General features: G+C 35.5%; 3 protein-coding genes across 8 annotated transcripts; 1 reads left to right on the top strand and 2 right to left on the bottom strand.

Moving 5' to 3' along the window:
- Nucleotides 1-716: 716 nt before the first annotated feature.
- On the bottom strand, nt 717-3761 carry LOC140757170 (uncharacterized). 3 transcript variants are annotated; one of them, XM_073092704.1, is made up of 6 exons: nt 3485-3761; nt 3222-3346; nt 3086-3143; nt 2864-2995; nt 1325-2524; nt 717-973 (listed from the first exon to the last, which is right to left on the bottom strand). In XM_073092704.1, the coding sequence occupies exons 1-6, from the start codon at nt 3612-3614 to the stop codon at nt 846-848; spliced, it is 1773 nt and encodes a 590-aa protein (XP_072948805.1). In that variant the 5' UTR covers nt 3615-3761; the 3' UTR covers nt 717-845. The 3 variants fall into 3 exon arrangements, with proteins under 3 accessions (XP_072948805.1, XP_072948804.1, XP_072948806.1); XM_073092703.1 differs by having other exon boundaries at nt 1325-2995; XM_073092705.1 differs by lacking the exon at nt 2864-2995 and having other exon boundaries at nt 3485-3760.
- Nucleotides 3762-4038: 277 nt separating this feature from the next.
- On the top strand, nt 4039-8893 carry LOC140757326 (uncharacterized). Of its 4 annotated transcripts, none has more exons than XR_012103958.1 (8): nt 4039-4360; nt 4627-4704; nt 4791-4885; nt 5426-5632; nt 7223-7297; nt 7563-7846; nt 8218-8313; nt 8647-8893. XR_012103958.1 is itself a non-coding variant. In XM_073092989.1 (5 exons), the coding sequence occupies exons 1-5, from the start codon at nt 4204-4206 to the stop codon at nt 6052-6054; spliced, it is 696 nt and encodes a 231-aa protein (XP_072949090.1). In that variant the 5' UTR covers nt 4045-4203; the 3' UTR covers nt 6055-6435. The 4 variants fall into 4 exon arrangements, 1 of the variants encoding a protein (XP_072949090.1); XR_012103957.1 differs by having other exon boundaries at nt 4040-4360; nt 4627-4707; XR_012103959.1 differs by lacking the exon at nt 7223-7297 and having other exon boundaries at nt 4041-4360; nt 4627-4707.
- Nucleotides 8894-10347: 1454 nt separating this feature from the next.
- LOC140757325 (malate dehydrogenase, mitochondrial) lies at nt 10348-15765 on the bottom strand. Its single transcript, XM_073092987.1, has 8 exons — nt 15525-15765; nt 15025-15188; nt 14615-14722; nt 13757-14020; nt 12900-13118; nt 12181-12306; nt 11364-11513; nt 10348-10658 (listed from the first exon to the last, which is right to left on the bottom strand). Exons 1-8 carry the CDS (start codon nt 15694-15696, stop codon nt 10458-10460), a joined length of 1404 nt encoding a protein of 467 aa, XP_072949088.1. The 5' UTR covers nt 15697-15765; the 3' UTR covers nt 10348-10457.
- Nucleotides 15766-15795: the final 30 nt, after the last annotated feature.

Genomic DNA, 15795 nt, shown 5'->3' with positions numbered 1-15795 from the left:
TTTTTGATTTTAGATTTTTTTATTCATTGCAATTTACATACTTACTGGCATCATTGTCCATGATTCAGCGAAAAAAATATAAAAAACACCACAAAGGATTGACGGCCTTATTAATGGGTACCACGGTACCTACGTTTTGCAGTGAAAAGGAATCACCATTTTAATTATAACACTTCATAGTTTGGTCACTATTACTCACTTTAATATTTAACAATTTTAGGCCCAAAGAAGTTTCTATAAAGACATTGTTATTAGTCATTAGACATGCAAAACAGTTATACGAGTAATTATAATAGTGGAAGTTTTTTTGATCACAATCATAATCATAATCTTAATTGCATCATGCAGTTATCACACACTTATAAAGGTGTCACAAATTTTGATACAGTGGCATGAAACCCTGTAAGGGTGCCGCAATTTAAATTAATTATAAGCTAATGTAACAATAATTAAAAAAAAAATTAGGGTCTGTTATTAGTAGTTTACATTTTCGTATGGTGATAACATTGTTTTAGTTACAATTTCAAATACATATTTATTTTTGTATGACATAGGATTTCACGTCAATTTTATTTGTAATGAAACTCGATTTTTAGGCATGTTGGATAATTTGCGATATTCTGCGTCTAAACGATCTAGGCCGGTACTTGACATGCCGTCGCTATATTTTCGAAGAACAAAGTCATTAGTGTCTGTAAATAAGTGTGAACAACAAAGCTTTTGAATAGTCTTTATTCCAATAATCTGTGATTTTTGTACAGTTTATATCGTATTAGATCATTAACGATTACTGTACTGCAATAATATTAAAATGTATAAGAATAAATGTTTGGAAAAAAGTAATCTTATTTTTTAAGTAACTTTTCTTCACTATCGGATAATGTTATGTTTATATTGAAGCCAATATCCTTTTTATTTGGTTTTGAATTGGATGCGCATCCTGGAACATCTGCTTCGGGAGAGTCATTTTGCGCTGAAAAAATGACAACTAAAATTTTATACATAATTTACTCTAAAAATAAATGAATAGGTAATAGACACACGAAAGAGTGGTATAAATCTCAATACTTTTCAATAAAAAAGATTTAGATAATAAATAATTATGGAACATTAAATATTAAATAGTATAGTAGACACTATTAAAATAGTGTCAAGTCTACCATTCCACATCTAGCATGGTGTCCTATAGCTTACCAACTCTTACAATATAATATTGATTATTACAAATATAATCTGTAAAATTTAACCTAACTCTACACTGTGTAAAAATTAACCAAACTTTACATAAACCTAATATTTATATTGTAGGTAATTCAATGTTTACCTTCATTTATATGCACATTTAATATGCGATGATACAGCTCATTAAACTTCTTCTGGCGTTTCATATTCGACGGTGTACGGACTACTAATGTTGGCAAAAGTATGAAATGTTCCAGATTCGGTTCTTCTTTCGACGCAAATTTGCGCCGTGACGCGTCTTTCTTGACAACTAGACGAGGCTTCCTTGTGGCACCCTTGTAAGCTGAAATACTACTGCTGCTACTTAGCTCCTGCGTTTTGTCTTTCGGCGAACAACTTGCTATATTTTGTCTTTGATTATTAGAGGTCGATGTGTGGTAACAGTTAGTTGGTTCTCGGTTACTCGCTGGATACGCTGCGTAACTCGGCCCAGGAGAGCAGTCGTGATGATGGAATGGAGAAGTGGGTTGTATACCTGGTATTATCATCCGCTCGTAGCTCTTATGACTTTTTCGTGGACTCTTGTCCCCGCGACGCCGATCGGCCATTACGGCACTATTGGTTTTATGATCATTTACGATTAAATCCCTACTATTTTGTTTATTTTTATGATTGGCTACGATAATATCACCGGTTTTGCCAACAGGTCTACAATTTTCGTTGCGATTGTTCAACTTTACTATTCTGTAATGGCGTCGTTTTCTGCGCTCCACGTGTGCGACCCTTTCTCTTAAGAGATTATCAATTAGTCGCTGCAGTTCACCTCTGGTGCTGTATCTGTCAGCGTGTGTTATTCTACGTCCAAGCCGAGTATTTGGCCAATGTGTTCGACATACATCTTCCCATATTATATCACTGAGTACAGCTTCTCGGGACGGTGTTAATTTTATGCCATCATCTCGTGGTGCAAATTCTCCTTGTGCTAAATAATGAACGGTATCCATCAACCTGTAGTCACGGACTGGATTGAGTTTGTGCCGTATTTTGTGTACTCTTTCGGCGGCAACTTTTGGTATGTCATCTCGCTTGCATGGCACAGAAGCGCTTTGCCGCCTACCACGAGCTGTGATACCATCATAGGCAGTAAAATCCCGACCATATTGTTCCGAATTATGTTCTTTTTCTAAATTTGTGGCTTTATTTGCTGACACAGGCGGTCCTTGCTGAGAGTATCTCTGAAATGCTGATGTTTCGGGAATGTGGCTGTATTGTTCTATGTAACTACACCCAGGACGCCCGATTCCTGATGTAGTCCTCATTACGTTGTCTTTCACTTCCTCATCTGACGAAGACAAGGGAATGTTAGGATCAAAGGAACGAAATACCATTTCTTGTCTTAAAAGTTTGCGCTCTAAGTGATCTATTCTTCTATGTAATTTGTTTATAGCACCAGAAAACGTTGGCAAAGTATCTTTAGAAGGCGTATTTGTGACTACTAGTGTGGCAATATCAACCTTTTTTGGACTGATCTTTGCTTTCTCTGTGTTTGGGACAACTTTTGAAATGTTCATAGTTAAAGGGGATTGTTCGTATTCATAATACTTTTTTACTTCTTGTTTTCTTTGGTTATTTTCACAAGCGTCTCTAGACGATGTATTATTACTTGAACATTTTGTCGTACTTATGTAGTTTTTAATTTGGGAACTGCTTGATGAATATTTTTCGGCATCAAGATCACTCGTAGGATAAGCTTTTTGTTGCCGTGAACAGCGTGTGACCGAATTCCCTATATTAGAGTTATCTTCACTGAAATCTAATTAAGAAATAATTTAAAGAAATATATTTTCTAATATCTAAGTACGGTTATCAGCCAGACTTGACCGAATAGTTTAAGTTTACTTACGAGAGGTAAAAGATGAGTGATCACCAATAGCGAGCCTAGAACCAGATTTATCTGAACTCTGTAAAATAAATTAAAGTGATATTTTAATCTGCTAAATCATTTAGATGTAATAATTGCGAAACACACAATAACTTACCCTTTTAGAATGGTAACGGCTTTTTTCGGCGATGTATAAAGTTTTAATAGGGGGCGCTCTTTGCTTAATAGAAACTAGTACTTGTTGTGCTGATTGACGGAAAGCAGGACCTTTTTGCAGTATTTCTAAAATTTCAGATACAAAAGGTTTTTGATGCAGATTAATCAAAACGACTTCAGAATAAAACATTTATAATTATACAAGCTAATAGCAATTCGTACACATTGTTGATATGTAAATATAAAGTAAAAAGGCAATATTACCCAGTAATAATTGTTTTTTTGGGAAACAAGTGGATGCTCCTGCTGCTGAGTCGTAATCAAATTCACGAATCAATTTTTCTTCTTGTATAGATAATAATTTTTTGTTGGATGGAAATTGTTTATTTTCCATCACTTTTCCTTTTTCCCAGCATAGTTATAAGTAGATTAGCTCTCTAAGAAGGTGAAAAGAAAAGTGATATCGACAAAAATTTAGATTCTGCAAAAGAAAAGTCACATCATCTTGCTACATGATATGACAGAAGAGTCATGCGTTTATTTATTCTTCTTGTTTATTCTACGTCTATGAGTGGCATAAGGTAAATGAAATTCAAACAGCTTTTTTAAATAATACTGTTCGCATATATAAAATGTCTTTATACATCTAAAATGTTTAAAGATTCAATCTTGAATTAATTATATTATTTAAACAAGGAAAATTATACATTGACCTTATTGCTCTTTTTATATTAAATATTAAATTGACAAGAATTCATTCACTCATTATATATTAAATTGACAAGAATTGTTGTGTATAGCAATATACATTTAATAACGTCGGTTTTCGAATATAGAAAATGTGGAAAAACAATAAAAACTGTCAAAATTTGCACCGCGTGACGTTTCAGCCATTTGTATTTTTGTAAAGATTGTGACCATTATTTTGGTGACAAATAGTGTTCGGGGCAAATATAACGTATGGATTTTTGAATTCGTGAAGAATGTCGGAGCAGGAAAAGAAGGGTAGTGGTGGCGCCACCAAGGGTTCGGCGATAGTGATGGTTGATCAGACGAGCGCTACTGTCAAACCCTGCCGACCAACAGAAATTCAAGACTCCGACGTGCATCATAAGCGTACGCGAGCCCCTGCTGTACCTTGTAAGTGTCAGATACATTTGAGTAATAGAGTACTTTTAAGTAACTTTATGGAGTAAAGTTCTAAATGTCATTAAGTACTTAAATATCTGCGATATTTTCAGATCGTTTCAGATTAGCAGGTTGTCACTGAATTAAAACTTTATTTCGTATTAATGTTTTAAATCGAAAAGCCCCAAAATCGAATATTTTATTACGGCATATCAGTCATGTACCTATAAGTTAATATTAAGTTAAATCTTTAACGCAAAAATTTGTTATTGATGTAGCTGTTGCAGAGGAGCTTAAAAATCTAGCCGAAGGCACTACAAGAAGTGTTGATTCTAGCGGCTTAAAAGATAATGAACGTGGTGAGATAGAACAATATTTTTATATTTGGCATAGATAATCATTTAATTAATAAGAAAATAATTGTATAAATTTTATCTTTCAGCCATGTCATCTGAACACAAAGTTTCTAAAAAAAGTAGTAAAAGGCGAGACTCATCGCCTGATATACGACTTGCACCTATAGGCGTTGATCCAACGGTAAGGATACCTTTTACATTTTTAAGTGACAATTTTATCTAAATTTTAATGATTGTAAATTAAAATGACAAAATAATAAAAAATAAAATGGCACTCAAAATTACTTATTGTACGTGGATAATGATCTTACAAAATGAGATGCCATAAGAGTTTGCAGCTTCGATGTTTTTACATTAACATTTATGAAAATTCCTTTTACTTGAGTCTATGACCGTTATCGCGCACATAGATTTAATTAATATTCACAATTTTCTTAATATTTCTACACACGTCACTCCTTCCTAACTTTGGCTCTTGACGAAAGTCCCGTCAAACTCGGTTCAGCATATTTGAGTTAAACACTCATTTAGACAAATTAATAAAACGCAGCGAAATTTTATGATACACAATAAAATAATACACAGACGAGGATAGTAAAACTTCACAGACGGGCATTTTAATTAAATTCGTTTATCATAATTTGTATCTGTTGTCTTTACATCGAATCGTTCTCTAATATCGACTTACATTGGTAATATCTTAAATAAATATGGCTTACAGAAAGACAACGCTGCAAGCAAGACACTGCAACAGTCTACGCCATCACCGACACAGCCGATACCGCCGCAAATACCAGAAGAAACATCTGAAGCATCAGTTCTTCAATTAACAAAAGAGGCAGAAGAGAAAAATACAGAAGAAGACAGTATAATGGAGGAGGTCACAGAGTTGCAGACTATTGAGGACTCTAAAAAACATTCGGAATGGGTAAGGCCATTGATATTTTAATTATTTTAAGCATGGTGGGAATTTGCATTATTTTAATTTCTTTATCTATTTACCTAAAGAAAAAGTGCGATGAGTATTTACTCATATTTATAATATATCAAAACACAAAAGACAATAAATACAGTTTAAACAATTTAATACACAAAAAATATTGTTTGATTCAAAAATATACGCGGCAGCCCGCAGGACAATCTTTTTGATGTCATCTACATAAAAAATAAATTATAATATTTGTATTTTTGTAGTCCGACGATGAGGAGGCGGGCGGGCTGCCGCGGAGCGAGTCGCGCGCGTCTCGCGTATCGCGCGCGGTGCGACAACTATTCTGCTGTGGAGTCCGCTACGAGGCCGCCTCCGAAGACAATATCTCCACTCGCAGTGGACTCAATCACGGCATTTAGTATCATAACTCCAACGTATCACAATTCGTGCGCAATGTTTCTGTATATCCTATGTAGCGCTAGCCATTCCTATGTATTGTATCCGGCCTTAAAATGCAATTCACTCGTAGAATAAGCGATAAGTGAGACTTTATAAATGTTGTCCAATAACACGCTATGAATAAATGCAATGAATGTATGGGATAAGCATATAGGCATTTTACTAAGACCACTTTGAATGCTTTAATCGATATGTAGGTAGGTACATTTTCGAATTATTTTTGTTGAATTATAGGAAAAGCTTGTCAGCTTTTCGAAATAAAATACTAAGGAATGGCCAGTTGTAGGAAAAGGATAAAACATTCATCATGTATGTATTCTTGTAAATAATATAAATGATTGAAACAATAACACACTTCAGAATCCTAAAAAAGCAGGAATATTTGAATGTTGTGGATACTTTTGATTGAATTGTTTAACTAACTTTTTTGCGAAGTTCTAAATTGTAAAAAGGTGTAATATTTTAATATTTAAATATATTATTTTAGTTCTAATTATATTGTTTGATTTAAAGACAAGAAATATTACTGCCTAATTATTTTTAAAACTGCCTACTTACCAGTTTTGCTGCTCACTCCAGTAGTTTCTCGCGTTTTAATGTAAATAGGTTTTCAGATATTCTATATCCCCAACAAGAGTGTAAACTAAACGCTAAGTGACTAAATTATATTTTGCAATAGGTTAAGATTTAAGCACATTTATTCATAGTTATCAAAAAGAACTGATCCTTGCAAGTATGACATATAGCCCGCTACTCACACGCCTTTGAGCTAAATTTAAAGTTGTTTGAGCTAAATCTTATACTGTCTACGTTTACAGACGTTGATAAATAACAATTCATTGTTATTAAGGCAATTATGTCTCTATTGTGTATGTGTTTCGATGTTAATAATACGTGTATAAAATGAAAACTACGGAAGATCTAATGTTTCTCTAAAGAATACTTATATGGTTTGGTACCTACATTCAGTGACTTTGCAAAATAGAGCTTAATAATGTTAACACTATTGCCTCGAATACGAAGTATTTTATACGTTACGATCATTAACAAAAAACAGGTAATATTTTTCACCACATTAAAAATCTAAGTTTACATGCAAGTCACGTGACGTAATTCTGATTATTACAGGCTAACCCTCAAATGACAAAGAAGCACGGTGTCTCATGGAATGATAATGAATACCAAAGAACTGTTGTGCTACAAGTTAGCATATTTTTATATATTTTTTTACCTAACATGTAAATGAATTATACCGAGGACTACATATACCTACAAATAAATGTAGATGGGTTTACGCCTGTCATCGATAAAAAATATTCTACCCAATTTTAACTACCGAAGAGTAGTGAAATTTAGATTTTTATTAGGCCAAAAATGTTACCTTAGTATTTGAGTTCGGTTTTTTTAACAATCTATAATTTTTTTTTTTAATAATTTGTAACATAATAAACCTTCCAATATCTTTTAGGATCTAGGAACTAAAAGCCAGGACTGGATGTTGGAAAGAAAGGCATCGGTAGGCCCTTGCTTTAGACCTGGGATGCCTTTCGAAGGACCATCTGGTATAACCATCTGTGTTCCTAAGGTACTGATTTATAATTTTATTACCTACTCGATTAAATCACTTCAATTAATTGTGTTGTATTTTGTCTTAATTTATTGTGTACAAATGTTATTATTAATAATGTCACATTTTAGAAATCTTCCCGATGTGTTTCCAGTCCGTCTGGGATCAATATAAATGTGTCAAGGGTAAGAATTCAACAATAAATAATACTATTATATACTTGGTTACTTAACGATACTCAATTTTATGACCGTATTACTATGTACCGTATTTACCGTACCGTATTTTATGACCGTATGCCACATTAAAAATAGTTTCAAAGATGACGATGACAGCTAAAAAATACGGATATATTATATCGATATTCAACATTTGCCTGTACGATAGTACCATATTAATAATTTTGAATATTTTATATAGTGATACGACCATGTCGGCGAAAAATCTCGTCCCGGAATATTTTTTAACGTTGTTCCATTATCGTTATTTGATGATTTTGGACATTACAATTATATCAATATTTTTTTTATTTATATTACTTATATTTCATTTTCAGAAATGCCTCACCAGTAAATCAAGGTGTCAAAACGTGGACATTCCTGGCAATGCCATCTACCAAGAAAAGAGATATAAGTTGACGGCACCAGTTAAGGTATTTTAAGCAGTAAACTCGACAAGTTTTAATCAGCAATTTTCTTACCTTTCATGCCAAATATTTTCGGGGTAAAATCTTTTTCTAAAATTTTGTAAAATTTTAAAATTGGCCGAAAGCTATTCAAACTGAAATGGATCAATAAAACCTATGTAACGAAATGTATATTTTTAAGGATGCAGATATTTAAATATTATTATGTTCAGTCCTGTGATACCGTCTTTATAATGTTATTTCTCTACAAAACTATCATCCATGTGTAGAAAATTAAATACTATGCAATTTAGCAAATACATTGTTTTGACATAATTTTATATTATTTTAATTTTACAGATGGACTGCGAAATAGCTTATGCTAAATTTTTTCACAATTTGAGAGGGAAAGTGAGCATAATGCGTAGTAAAATTAAGTGTGCATTTAATATGTAGAATTTCGTTCTTATTAGTGATCGAAGAGAATTTCATATTTGTCCTTTTTGTGAACATTTATTATCTGTTATTTTATATAATTCTTTGAAATGTTACTTTATGACATTGAAGTTTATTTCTGTTATTAAATTAAAAATCATAGGAAAATCAATTATTATCTTTTTATTCCACGTCTGTAAACATTTTAAAGGGTTAGTGGTATTTATTTTACAAATATTTTTTAGTAAATATCGTTTGGAAATTTAAGTTTCTGACATGATGCGGTATACAACTGTTCCACACATGGGTTCTTTAGTAAGATATTCGTTTCAATATCGACTCACTGGATTTCTATCGCGGATTTCTTGTATCATTCTCACAGAGCCAGATGTACGTTGTTACATATTATAAATGCAGTGAGGTTCTCGCACTACATGGTATTCGGTGCGATTCTCAAACAGCGCAGAATGAGGTGGTTGTGTATAATTCTGTAGGGATATACAGTTAAGCACGGGCTAGGGTTTCATTGTATATTTCATTGTATCAGGGCTAGTGTGGATTTCTTGTGCGATTTTCACACGGCGCCATACATGGTGAATGCAGAAACCTTATGTTCTAAGCGACAGGGTTACGACTGCTATCGCAGATACGAGATTGTGCGATGCCCATTTTGTGTACAATTCTCAAACTGCACGGTCGAGAAATCTGTTAAATATAACCGAAATAGTTGCAATTTTTCTCTTGGACCCTCTGCACTATTCTCACACTGCGCGTATATGTGATTATACGATACTTATCTTGTATTATATGTTGTGATTGTGTGATTCTCACACTGCTCAATATGTGGTAGTTGTGTAATTCTCAAACGGCCCGATCCAGCCATCTGAAACCTATCCGCAAGGGTTCCGATTCCTCTCCTGTATCTGCTGCGCGATGCGCACACTGCGCGGTATATGTGATTGTACGATATTCATTTTGCGTTATATATGGCGATTGTGCGATTCTCACACTGCTCAATATGTGGTAGTTGTGAATTTTTTACACTGCTAAGACCACCAATCTGAAATCGATTAGATTTTCGGCAAGGGTGATTCCTTTCCTGCACTTTTTGCGTCATTTTCACACTGTATAGTATATGTAATACTGCGATTCTCATTTTGCATTACATGCAGTAGTTGAACAATTCTCGCAATGTGCAGTCCAGCCATCTCAAACCTAACCGCAAGGGTTACGATTCCACTTTTGTATCTGTGGCACCGTTCTCACACTGTGCGGGATAGAGTTTGTGCTTTTTTATTGCATATGTGGTGATTGTGTAATGCTCATACTGTGCAGTTCAGCCTTCCCATAATCCTATCCGCAAGGGTTCCGGTTCCTCTCGTGTATCTGCTGCTGCATGCGCACGCTGCGCGGCACGCGGCGCTGCGAGCAGGCGCCGCTCTTGAGCGGCATCTGGTACTTGAGGTTGGCGGAGCGTGTGGCGCCGAAATCCAAGAAACCGTAACGGTTGCGATTCCTCTCTTGCATTTGTTGCGCCATTCTCACACTGTGCGATATCTGTAATACTGCGATTCTTATTTTGCGTTATATCCGGTGATTGTGCGATTCTCACACTGCTCAATATGCGTTATATCTTTTATTTCCGACTTTTCTTTCACTTTGTAATTTTGCGATTCTCACACTGCATATGTGGTAGTTATGCAAGTCTCAAACTGCGCAGTCCAGCCATCTGAATCCTATCCGCAAGGGTTCCGGTTCCTCTCGTGTATCTGCTGCTGCATGCGCACGCTGCGCGGCACGCGGCGCTGCGAGCAGGCGCCGCTCTTCAGCGGCATCTGGTGCTTGAGGTTGGCGGCGCGCGCCGCGTCGAACTCGGTCTCGCGCGGCCGCCAGCACAGCTCCGTGCTGCCGCACTTGCACGACATCTCGCGGCATATCTACAAGAAGTTTATAAAAGAAACATTAGTAGAAGAACTTTTTGTAGTGAAGGAAGCAGGCTCTTATAGTATTGAGAGGCGTGTTGATGTCTTTAACTAACTTAATATAACCTTAAACCTATCGTATATTAGAGCGTCTTAGTTGTACACTACATTATTTTGAATTTGCGTATTTATTAACATTATGCGAAATGTACAAAAAGTAAGGGAAATATAGCTAACAGTATGAATTAATGCTCATTTTTGGAAGTTCTGGGGTCCCACGCACGAAATTCTACACGGTACGTAATTAAAATAAATGTTACTTGTTACGATCTTAAAAAAATGTGAGGAATCCATGTATGTTCCATGTAAATTTGACTCTATTTAAAAATATGCTTAAAGATGTATGGGGTCTGCCTATCCGCATTTGGCCAGCATGATGGACTAAGGCCGAAATCCTTCTCATGATAAATTACCTCATCCAGTATTAAATTGACGATATGCGACCATGTTATAATTATGATAACCTTGGTCATCTATATCTATACTTATTCAAATTCAAATCATTTATTGCCTGAAAATGGGTAGGTACAATTGATCGACGGTAATAGAATAGTTTCGCCAAAGTCCACCTGGAGCTGGAGCCAAATTCATCTGTTTCTGAACAGAGACCAAGATTTTGCTGCGGCACGGGTCAAGGTTAACATTAAAAGTGATACAAACCGAGGCCAAGTACTCGTCCCGACACGCGTCCGGACACGAGCAGGTCCAGTTGGTGGGCGGCACGCACGGCACCACCGGCGGCGTGAAGCACACGCACGGGTGCGCGCAGCACGCCGCGCAGTAGCAGCACTGCTCGCACATCGAGTACACCTGCACGGATAGCGTGAAAGTGAGGGGAATAGATTGTAGAGTGAAAGATAGAATTAGTGTAAAATAAAAAGGAAGAGACTATATAGCGTAGTTAAGGGATAGGATGGAGCGAGTATAAGTGATAAATAGATCATAAGAGATAGGATTCGTGTGAAAGAGAAAAGGAAGGGAATAAATAACATGGTTAAAATGAAAGATGGAAAAGAGAAATGAAAATTAAGATGAGATAAAATATCGCGGCTGCAATGAAAGGTAGAAAAAACTGTAAGAAACATAAAATTGTGATCGTAGTGAGAGGTAGAAAGAAAAAATAAAGAACTAGATGGGAAAATTACATGAGAACAGAAAAGTGGGGGGAAAAAAATATGGTGGCTACAATGAATGATAGAAAAATAATAAGAGATGCACGTATTCGTGATTGTAATGAGAAATTGGAAATAAAAACAAAGAACTAGGTGAATCATAAAAAAATAAGAAATAGAATATTGCGGTTACAATGAAAAATAGCGACATAGATATTAGCCATTAAAGCGAGATATAGAAGAAAATCTCATTTCAATCTCAATGTTTATTCATGGTTGGAATGAGAGGCAAGAAAGTATTATACTTAGTGTCTGGATTTATAAAAAAATCTATTCTACAGCATTATACATTTTGAAGTTCTTACCAGCCAAAGAGCTCGTGCTATTTCATTTCTGACGTACGGGAGGCAAGTGCACAGTAAACAATTTTCAAATTTTGATAATTCAGGAATACCAAGGTTCTTCTCCACGCCTGATGGACCTAACACCACCTGAAATGGAAACTTTAAATAACCACCTCCGAAAAAACATTTAGAAATACGAAGTTGTAATTGATTGACTTGCAATAATGGTAGGCAATATAGAACCCGATATCGATAGATTAGGTTTTAAGCAAGTGGCTACTGCCTCCCACGACATCCGTAGTCAACCCAAATAGGATTAGATATTACTAACTGAGGTTAGTAACAGATGCACCGCTACCCCTGAGGCCTAGTTGGAACGCCTTGGAAAAGTATGTCTCTCCTTACCACACTCATAAAACCACTGCTGATATGAGGCAGAAGTAGGTGTGTCGGTAGTGCCGCGTCGAACGTCGAACCACAAAGAGTTCACCACCTTTAAGGCGACATTTTAGTAAACACCCTTATATACCAGATATTAATAAACCTCCCTTATGTACAGAATTACATGCCACAGAAAATTTAAACTAGGTCTTCGGTTTCAGCTTATCGATTTTTATAAAGTCTAACTTAAACTTTTTCATCTCACTCATGCTTACAGAAATTCGCGCAAACAAACAATATCTCCTGCTCTATATTATTAGGAGAGAACTACAATTGTTAATCCTAACTATAACCCTCACCTCGCTAGCGAAGAACTGACAATCGGGCGCACAAGTGCCGAGACTGTCCACGTAGGCGCACTGTATCACGTTCTTAGTGCCCTGTAGACCCTTCACTACGTTGATCGTAGTCCGCGCTACGGCGTAGGCGCCCGCGAGGCACGGGGTCGCCGTCACGCAGCCTCGCGCCGCGCACACCGCCTCGTTACCGCTCATTATGCACGACGTCACGCATTCTATCTGTTGTCATGATTAAGAAAATATTTATGTAACGTATAATTAAAATAAAATATATTCGTCTCTGCACATTTAATATATTTAAAAGTTAGAAATGACAATTAATAATAGGTACGTTATAATAAAAATAACTTAATTATTAGAATTGTAGGATCTTTATTTCATCAAAATCAGCCTTATCGAAACTTATATACTTCTGACTTTAAATTATTACAATTTAAAGTCAAGTATATTTTCTGACGTTGTATTATGTGGTCTATGGTCCTTGTGTGAAATACTGTACGTTTGTTTGTTACGTCATATTAGTTGGTCTATTCTTATATTTCAACAGTCCTGTTGTAGTTTAATTTGAAATGATTTGTTGGACTGCACGATAGGTACATTGTTATTATTCAACATCCACGCGAGCTGTACCCGCGACGATCGATGTAAAAAACAATTCTTTATTATTTGTAGACGGTACCACGGCGTAGGTGAAAAAGTGTTACATACTTTTTACAATTTCTCATAATTGTCGCTGTATGAATTACAATCTTCTTGTATATATCGACATTACTCATCGAAAAGTTTGGTTTTAGTGTACAATAATTTCACGTATACGGCAAAAAAGTTTATCTTTAGTAAAAACAAAAAAAAAGTACCTGTTCCTGACTCATAGTGCAAGGATGCACCGCGGCTGACAGCACAGGCACCATGGTGTTCGGTCTGGCACCACCCACCACCGGCACTCTCACCGTCTCCGGTGGAACCCTCAAGAAGTCCGCCAGCACGGTGTTAGCCCTCACGCAGTTCAGCTCCACGACGCCGAGAAGGGCTCTCGGGTTGTACACACTGCGAAGCCTTTGAATTTCACCCACTAGAGGCACCATGCTTTCGATAGGCTCTGTCGCTACTACTGTAAATGCCTGTAAGATATTTAAATTGTATGTCAAGTTTAAGTAATTGAAATTGAACATTTAATGGTTATTGATCTATTTATTTTTACATCATTTTAATTGAATGCAGTACATTCAGACAGTGCTCTTTCGTTTTATGAATTATTCTTTTGAATTATGTACGAAGATAATATTATTCATAGTAATTCATATTTTTATTTAAATATTGATAGAACAATTAATAGCATATGCGCTAGATTTAATACTAAAATATGTACATGTAATAAGAATACATTCGTATTTTAATAAAGACAGCTCTATGATAGTTCATTATCGTTATTATTTTATAACAACTTTAAGGGTGCCATATTTTTTTTACGATACATTGGCACCAGCTTTACTTGCTTTGAATAATTTTGATCATAATCACGATAGACTAAGTATTCTTATGACTACACCCAAAACATGTTTCCAATGTCTTCAATAAAGTAACTTTCTCTTTGTCTCTTTATTAATAATTATCTTGTACTTAACTAACGAATTCGAATCCGAATGAAAATTTGTTTTTTCTTGAAAAGAAAAATGTTTTGGGATTTTGTACAAACATAATAAGTAAATATTTACCTCTGGACAAGTATTGCATATCTGAAGGGCAATTTCCGTCAGAATTGGAGCACTCTTTTGAAACGTGTCGCACTCGTCGCGTGCCACAATCACGACTACTTTGGCACCCTGAAAATAAAAATAAAAATACTATTTACTATGACGTTATATAAGACATAATATGAATTCTACGAGTAATCTCAGGACAGTAGAATTGCTGATTGATAGAGCCATTAACGTTCCAACGTTTAAAGTTTACAAATATATGTGAGGTCTACCAGCTCGTATTTTATGAGCTGTACTTCCACTTTGCGCATAACGTTTAGCTAACAGTGGTGTAGTAATGATACTAACCCCAGTTATTTTGCTTTTGAAGAAAAGACAATTATAATATGTTTTATCACCTTTTCAAAATATCTAATTGTCCTTACCTTCAGTGCATCACACAGCATGTGCCGACCAGAGAACGAAGAGACCTTACACTTAGTGTCCACGTGGCTGAGCTCCATGCCATACCCGCACGTAGGGCATAAGTCGTATAGAGCTATTTCATCCAGCAACGGACACTGCTTTAGCAGCAACGCTAAAGGCTGGCCTATAAAATACCAATGGAAGAGTGTAAATGGAATGGTATTAATAAATTTTGTATTAACATTAATAAATCTATACATAATATATTTTTATATACTCAGGTTGTCTAAACTTATGAAGTCGCAGACTGACGACGTCTGCCGCGGCATGCGTCTGATACGCTCTATGTATGTGTATATTTATGTACTCGTAGATGTATACATATTATCCATAGACATATATTTAAATTTAGATATAAGTTTGTGATATTTCATCTTGTGATATATCTTTAAAGTTATTTGTAAATTCCAAAGGAGTGCTCTCCGCTAATTCTTCGAGGAAAATAAATCGTAAGACATACCGGTACAGCCAGCGGCTCCGCAAATGGTCACCTTCATGCCAGAAGGACAGGTACTGTAAGGACGGACCTTTGTGTCCAGTTGGTTCACGGGTGCATACATCGCATTCCATTTTGCCGTAGTCTTCAACACAGTGCTGCTGTATCCTCTCCACAAAACCCTTATAACATTCATTTTTAATTTTTTAACTTTTTTTGGTTATGTATTATTTTGTTGTTTTTTATAATATCATCGTTATAAAATTACAAATTTTGTGATATAATTAGACTTCTG

Source organism: Epargyreus clarus, unplaced genomic scaffold (assembly GCF_041222505.1).
Source record: "Epargyreus clarus isolate Ecla_fem2 unplaced genomic scaffold, WU_Ecla_fem_2.2 ptg000004l, whole genome shotgun sequence".
NCBI lineage: Eukaryota > Metazoa > Arthropoda > Insecta > Lepidoptera > Hesperiidae > Epargyreus > Epargyreus clarus.
This window is presented reverse-complemented; position numbering and strand designations above follow the sequence as displayed.

Bases quoted from the DNA above. Each gene is read 5' to 3' on its own strand.
- LOC140757170 (XM_073092703.1), bottom strand. From the start codon at position 3,614: ATGGAAAATAAACAATTTCCATCCAACAAAAAATTATTATCTATACAA. The intron at 2,996-3,085 runs GTAAGTAAACTT...TTTCTTAATTAG, and splicing joins TCACTCATCTTTTACCTCTC to ATTTCAGTGAAGATAACTCT. The intron at 974-1,324 runs GTAAACATTGAA...TCATTTTTTCAG, and splicing joins AAATGTGCATATAAATGAAG to CGCAAAATGACTCTCCCGAA.
- LOC140757325 (XM_073092987.1), bottom strand. From the start codon at position 15,696: ATGAATGTTATAAGGGTTTTGTGGAGAGGATACAGCAGCACTGTGTTG. The intron at 15,189-15,524 runs GTATGTCTTACG...GGTATTTTATAG, and splicing joins CGGAGCCGCTGGCTGTACCG to GCCAGCCTTTAGCGTTGCTG. The intron at 13,119-13,756 runs GTACTTTTTTTT...TCATGACAACAG, and splicing joins GCACTATGAGTCAGGAACAG to ATAGAATGCGTGACGTCGTG.
- LOC140757326 (XM_073092989.1), top strand. From the start codon at position 4,204: ATGTCGGAGCAGGAAAAGAAGGGTAGTGGTGGCGCCACCAAGGGTTCG. The intron at 4,361-4,626 runs GTAAGTGTCAGA...TTATTGATGTAG, and splicing joins GCGAGCCCCTGCTGTACCTT to CTGTTGCAGAGGAGCTTAAA. The intron at 4,708-4,790 runs GTGAGATAGAAC...TTTATCTTTCAG, and splicing joins CTTAAAAGATAATGAACGTG to CCATGTCATCTGAACACAAA.